This window comes from Aptenodytes forsteri, unplaced genomic scaffold, assembly GCF_000699145.1.
Source record: "Aptenodytes forsteri isolate BGI_AS27 unplaced genomic scaffold, ASM69914v1 Scaffold66, whole genome shotgun sequence".
In the NCBI taxonomy this organism is placed as follows: Eukaryota; Metazoa; Chordata; class Aves; order Sphenisciformes; family Spheniscidae; genus Aptenodytes; species Aptenodytes forsteri.
The window spans coordinates 2,886,503-2,893,904 of NW_008795131.1; the positions used below are offsets into that span (position 1 = coordinate 2,886,503).

The window sequence follows — 7,402 nt, forward strand, 5'->3', positions numbered from 1 at the left end:
TAAACTATTACTGACAGATTCTTTGCCATATTTCATTTATGTTATCGCTGTTCTTTAATAATTTTTTTCTGGCAGGCAGTATAGAAATCCAAATAATGTTAAAAATAATATCAACGCATGTAAAGTGACTATTGGATTATTTCTGTAGGCCTCTAACAACTGAATTATGAACTCAACAGTATCACTCACAGCTTTGATCTGTAGCATTATTCATTTGATTCTTTTCCATTTTTCATTTATGTTATCGCTGTTCTTTAATAATTTTTTTCTGGCAGGCAGTATAGAAATCCAAATAATGTTAAAAATAATATCAACGCATGTAAAGTGACTATTGGATTATTTCTGTAGGCCTCTAACAACTGAATTATGAACTCAACAGTATCACTCACAGCTTTGATCTGTAGCATTATTCATTTCGTTACTAAAGAGAGTTAGGAATAACATGCGGTTTAGAAACAAAAAAGTGCATAGTTATTTAAAAAACTGCTTGCAGTTGCATCAGTCCATTTTCTTTTCTTTTACACTTTGACATGTTCTCCTTTCAGTGTTTATGCTGCCCAGTTAAGAGTGGAAAACAAATTACGTGGTTTGATTAGCTGCTGAATATTTGTGTGGGTTTTTTTTTTTAATTTACCTGTTTTCGTAATTCAAGAACTGAAGGAAAATTAAGCTTCCATGACATTCATAACGTTTTTGGTGCAAGACAGTAGGAAAGCACTTCCTGTATATTTTTGCATATTCTAGCTGACTCATTGCAATCCCTGTAGTCTGATCCCCACAGTTTTAACTGTATGTACTCTAATTATATATACACTCTTTTTTGTTGCTCACTTACAGGTGTATAAGACATAGGAATGACTGGGGTGCTCTTATTTTAGTTGATGACCGCTTCCGGAATAACCCTAATAAGTACATAACTGGTAAGCTGTAAAAATCTTTCTGGGAAAGTTCCTAATATTAACAAGTAGTGAAAAATCAAGATTACAGAAATATGGTGATACAAATACCAGTGAGTAGGAAAAGTCGTAATGAAATATATCCATTGAACTCAAATTGTGCAGTTGAAACTGAAAACGCTAAAACTGTACCCTGGTGTATTGCTAGTTCATGAAATACACTGAGACATGTTGATACTGATGTTCAGTCAATTTAATTTCTTTCCCCTTTTGGATGTGCAGATAAGAGATAGAAATTTCAGTGTGCAGAATTTGAGAATTCTTTCTTAAAATGGGACCTGTAAAAACTTAAGGGTTCTTAATCTTTGCATATTAAATATATATAATGTGTGTATACATACGTGTGCATGTGTACATATGTGTATATATGTATATATTAAAAATAGTTACTGGATTTTTATTTGGACTTTGGATAAGTCTCTAGTGGATGTATACTTTCTGCCTATAGGGAGCTTTAATGATTAGGGTTAGCAGTCTGAATTAACATTCTGGCTTTTTAGGTAAGAACAAGTAAAGGTTGTGCCATTTGGAACCGCCAAATGCTCAATACGCAAAAAGTATTTTCTGTTTGTAGTACTATACTGGCTAGAAATAAATACAGATAAAATAAAACAGGTCATGCACCCTACCTTAATAAATTAAAAAAAAAAACAACAACCAAAAAAAAAAAAATTGCTTAGGAATGCATTATGTATCCTTGTTCTTGCCCTGTTTAGAAGATGGGCAAAAAGATGATGTAAACAGATAATGTTGCAGTCTAGTCAGCAGGTGGAGCTCAGCTGCTGTAATACAAGTCAAACCACTTTTCTGACATGTCTGTTTGTACTAAAAGTACATTTAAACTATCTAAGTAAACAGAAGTAATTCATATAGTAATACAAATAATCTATATGTTAGAGACTTGATAAGATTAGTACTCTTTCTAAAAAGTAAAACTTCACAGAACCACCAAGTTCTCTGTTGTTCTTTTTTAACTGATATTAAAAGAATAATTAAATGGGTTTAAAAACACTTTTTAAAAATCAAGAAAGTTAGTTTTCACTTCGCCCTTGTGCGTTCCAACATCATCTAAACAGCTATTATGCTCAAGACGTCCGGTATTTGAGAATTTCAAAAATGTTTGCTGTATAAGAGCATATTGTATTATATTTTAGCCATTGGGCAGTTGTGATTCCTTCTGAATATTTGAGTTACTGTTACTTAATCTGAAATAAAGTTGTAAAAGCTTCACTATATTCTAATTTTTGTCAGACCCTGTCAGTATGATAATGAATAGCTGTACTCTATGTAAGTTGCTTTTTAATAATTCATGATAACATGCAAAATGAACACCCAGTCATAAAAGAAGTATAATGATGTTTTTGCAACGCAGCAGTTTGACCTTAAAAAAAGTATTAGTAAAAAAGGTAAAGGACTTTTAATAAAAAAGAATGATATTTTTAGTATTGCTCATCAAAATACTACCATTGATTAAATCAAGTTTCCAGCCCTGGAAAGGAAGATGTGCGTTATCTTACTTTCATGAGCAACTTCTTGAAATCTTTATGGGACTGTCTATACATATGTAGAAGTATTTGCAATATTAGGGTACTATTTACTGATATGAAATACCTGGTATAGATTATGTAGTTTTGTAGTAACTCTTTTTTTTTTTTCTTCTTTTTCTTAGGATTATCTCCATGGATTCGTCAACAAATCCAGCACCATGAAAATTTTCATAGTGCACTTGAATCCTTGCATGCATTTGCTATAAGAAACCAGAAAAGCATTGATTGTTCATCAGAGTGCAGCAGTGAATTTCTCCATGTACCTTCAAATTCAAAAGACCTATCACAAGCCTCTCAACGGGAGGCAACTATTCATCTGTCACCAGATGTTCCTGCTAAAAGTGAGGAGCAAAATTTGGTTTCAGAAATTAATTTTACTACAACAATCAGCTCAGTTAATCCTACAGCATCAAATCAGCCGAGTAACATCATGGCAACAATGAAACAAAGTATGTTTGTTTCCTGTGGAAAAAACTTCATTAACAATTCTAAATGTGAAGTTGCATCTTTTTTGGAAGAAACAAATGGTTTTTAAAATTACAGAAGTGCTCTGGTGCAAAATGATAACTATTCACAAATGTGTATGAGTTGTGGTCAACAGACTGAAATTAATTGTCATTCCATCTGATTGTCTTAAAACAATTGATAATGTTTGATAAGTTTATAGTACAGTCAAAAATGTTTTCACTTAAATTTCTTTGAAATTTATGAATTGAAAACTATGAAGATAACTTAAAGTATATTTGAAACACATAAAGAGTAGCATTATTGCAAGATAAGTGCCTTGGTTCAAGCTACATCTGTTTTTTAGACATTGCTGTGAGACACCCTTCATATAATCTCTTCCGGTACCAGCTTTACAAGTAAATATCTATCCATTCCTAAATTTTAGGAAAGCTTATGGCTTCATTTCAGGCAAGAAAGATGTAAATAACATAAGAGCACAATAATAAAAAATTACAAATTTAAAATCCAGTCATACTTTACTTTAATTTTGCATATGCCAGTTAATCTATTGATTTAATTAAGACAATTCATGTGCAAAGATAGTTGTAACATCTGGGCTTTTGTTTGTATTGGATCTTAATGAGTATTATAAAATAACCGTAAACCTAATAAAACAGTGGTAATTTTGATGGGCTAAACATGCTGTAAATCAGCAGGGGGAAGGCATATACAATTAATTAATGTTTTGTGATTTTTCACAGGTGGCCAGAAAGTTGATGTAGAGAGTCATTCTCACCATGTAACACAAAGAAGAAAACATATGGACTCCACACCCAAAACACCAGCAACTGAAATAGAGAGAGAAAAAAAGAGTGGTTGGACTAATGCTGATATTATGAAAGAACATTGCTGCTTTAAACCACTGACTTCAACACCTTTGCCTGTAGCCAAGAACTGCATGTCCACAGCTAGTAGCAAACAAAAGAATATGAATAGGGCTAGTGAACTTATTGATAGAGTAAATCAATGTCAGTCATCATTAATTTCAGAACATAAACCAAGTGTACCAGAATCATGTTTGGAAACAACTAATTTTTCAGTTAAAAATACTGAGGCTCCAGTTGCTGAAGAGCATCCTGATAAGCTGCAGCTTCAAGTTGAGCCCTGCAGTGAGTTTCCTTCAGCAGGAGGGAAATCTGAACTTTCAATGTTAAATGTATCTGCAGAAACTGAAGATGAGGATGACAGTATCTACTTCACACCAGAACTCTATGATGATGTAGAATCAGAGGAACAGAAAATCAGACCGCTGGTTCCAACCGGTAACACAAATGAGAATCGGATTGAATGTGGAAACTCCACAGTCACTGATGACCTTTGTGCAATCAACACCTCAGAAACATTAAGTGTGACTAAAAAAATGATTGATGATGATGGCAGAAACACAAGTTTACATGGAATAATGCAAAATGAGGGGAGTAAGAATAATGCAGTTAATAATGTAGAAATGACTAGTGAAATAGAAGCAGAGCAGATAGCATCTCAAGAGATGGACACCACAAAACGGAAAATCAATCTTTCCAGATCACGAAATAAAGGTGTGTCATCCTTTCTATTGAAAAATACTAGCACATAGTAACAGCTTCTATAGGAAACGTAGTGAGCAGCCTTTACAACATAGCCTCGCTATAGAGCAGTGATGGCTTTCAAGTTCTTGTTTAATATATGCTACTATCAGACTCGATTTTTCATTATACTTTTTTGTTTTTCACTGTGAAAGTTATGCAACATGCAATTTTCTGTAGATATAATTAAGATTCTTCATCCTAACTGTGTGGCGAAAGGACATCATGTGTGGAAATTCTAAATAGAAGCCCAACAAGCATTTGACTTGTAATTATAGGCTGAGGAGGTTTGTCTATTACAGATTTAATTAGTCTGCCATTAAATACAATCAAACAATTGGGGTTTTCTCAGAAAGCAAAAAACCCATATAATCAAATTACGGTTTTCTGCATTTGTTAGGGCTTTTTTTTTTTTTTTAATTAAATATGTAGGAACAGCATATATGAAGAACAGCATCTTTGCAGGTCAAGTAATATGATAGATTGAGCCTAGATACTGAAATAGGTGTATTCTTCAGTACTTTTTTCCCTCAAATTTCTGTTGTCAAAATGTCTATCAGAAGCTGTGTAGTAGTAGTAATAGTATAGTATTATTTGAACATTTTGATACTTGATGATGATGAGAGGCTTCTTCAGAGGTCTTTATTCGTTTTATATAAAAGTTGAGGTTTCTTTAAAATTTTCTTTTGTGAGAGGATCTAATTTCTTTTGGTCAAATTCTGTTTGTATTCATATCAAACTCGGTCTTTTTTTTTTTTTTTTTTTAGTCTTTTAAAAATTTTTTTCATTTTTTGCAATCAAAACAGCCAGGATTTTGCTGTAATAAAACATACTATGCCTGATTTTTCAAGAAAAGATTGTTCTTTTCCATCATATATTAATATGAAGATGCAGGCTTTTTACAGTCTTAAGATTGGTTCATAGGTATTTATATATTTTGACTGAGAGCAGAGGTGAAATTGTTAACTGGTCAGTTTCCATGGAAATTCATCTAAATAACATTCTGATGTCCACCTCTACAGAGCTGTGAATGTGTTCATATCGATAGGATTTAAATTGTATCCTTTCTTTACACAATAAATGCATCTTTATAAAATTAGATACTCTGTTTGCATGAATGGCAAGAATACTGTTGAATTTCTTTAACAAGCATTATCTTGCAGTACTTAGTATAAGACATGTGGTTAAACTTTTTGTTATATTGATGCCCTGTAAGGATCATGTTTTCTTGCTTTAGGTTTCCTGGTATTCGCTTAATTGTTGGATGCTGATGGTTTTGAACTAGCTGACAGGGCAGAAGCAAGCTCTAATATTGATAGCAATTTAAACATATAACACATCTAAAGATAAAAATACTTAATTTAGATTTAAGTAATTGATTGAATATCAGGACTTAGTAGGGTAGGCATGGTTCTGTTTGTAACTGGCTTCTGGACTAGAACTGCCCTATATCCCACAGGAAATTCTGAGGCAACCTGTGGCAGGTGGCTTTGCAGCTACACTCCCAAGAGTTGATCAACTTGATTCTCATGAGTCTCTAAAAGCTCAGTTTTCTTAAAACAAGTCTTCTGTACCAAACCACTTTTTATGTTTATGTACATCTGAATAGATAATAGAAATCACTTAAGCTTTGTGGCTTGTCTTCTCATCTCATAGACCACTATCCCTTATTTGTCTTTGAGAAGATTTGTCTGTCTTTAAATCTGTAACATTAAAAAAAAAAAAGAAAATCCATCTTCCTTTCCTTATCTGGAGCAGATTGTGCCTTTCTTGATCTTGTGTTACATCTTTCTTTGATTAGAAATCCTTTAAGACATGGTTGTCTTCATGTCAAATATTTTGCATTAATTTACAATGCCTACATTTTATATAAAATTACTCCTTAACCATTATTTTTTAAAATATGTATTGAAATATCAGCAATTGGCGTGCTAGATACTAGATTTTTCTTGAAAAGTCTCTATCCACAAATTCACTAAACTCAAATCCTGACCACAGCTGTGTTGCTTGGGACAAGTGATGGATAGTAATCCTTTGTATTACTGCTGGGGTTTGGGGGGTAAGGGGTGGGCAGTTTCTTTTGGCGTAAAAGCTGTGTAAATTCAATCTTAATTTGTCTTTGTATCTAACTAACTATGGTATTTAATATGTTAGTGGTAAGAATATTCTTTATTTCTATAGTTAATATATTTATGGTGTTTCCCAGTAGTAAATTAAATAACCTGTTGCCCAGCCTGCAAGTAGAAGGGAAGTGAAATTAATGTACCAGCTTTCCTAGAATTACTTGTTTGGACTTCCCAAATCTATAAAAGCTAAATTATTGAAAATTCCTTTCAAACTTTGATATAATAGCTAGGTATGATCTCTTCTGTCTAAAATAATCATAAAATCTTGACTTTATTAAAGGATTGAAAGTTCAGAGGCAGTGCAGAAGAAGAAAAGCTACAGTTAGACAAAGTGCCTACACCCGTGAAAGAAAGGTACCATGTAGATAGAATGAAGTACCTATTTGAAGTGGCTACTGTTGAATGTTAAGGTGCAAGGGAAATAATGATTTATTATATAATCTTTTAAGTGAAATAATACAGATGAAATAGTTTATTCATGGTCTGTATGGTTTGCTCTAGATCTTTACGATTTACACACTCAATAATGGGAAACAAAAAGGCTGAGTGTTTTCAAGTCCTGTTAACACAGGTAGAAGCTGCAGATATGGACTGCCTACAGAGTCCAGCTCATAACTCATTACAAATGTGATTCCTGTTTCAATATAAGCAGTGCTTCCTATTTCTGGTTAGTACATGATTTTTAGGGCAGGATTTGCAAA

General features: G+C 32.9%; 1 protein-coding gene across 1 annotated transcript in view; it reads left to right on the forward strand.

Moving 5' to 3' along the window:
• BRIP1 (BRCA1 interacting protein C-terminal helicase 1) overlaps positions 1 to 4,586 on the forward strand; it is a 63,810-nt gene extending 59,224 nt beyond the window's left edge. The window contains exons 18-20 of the mRNA XM_009278227.2: positions 838 to 920; positions 2,626 to 2,925; positions 3,712 to 4,586. Of these exons, the coding sequence (XP_009276502.1) occupies positions 838 to 920; positions 2,626 to 2,925; positions 3,712 to 4,586 (1,258 nt within the window). The remainder of the gene's footprint in view (positions 1 to 837; positions 921 to 2,625; positions 2,926 to 3,711) is intronic.
• Positions 4,587 to 7,402: the final 2,816 nt, after the last annotated feature.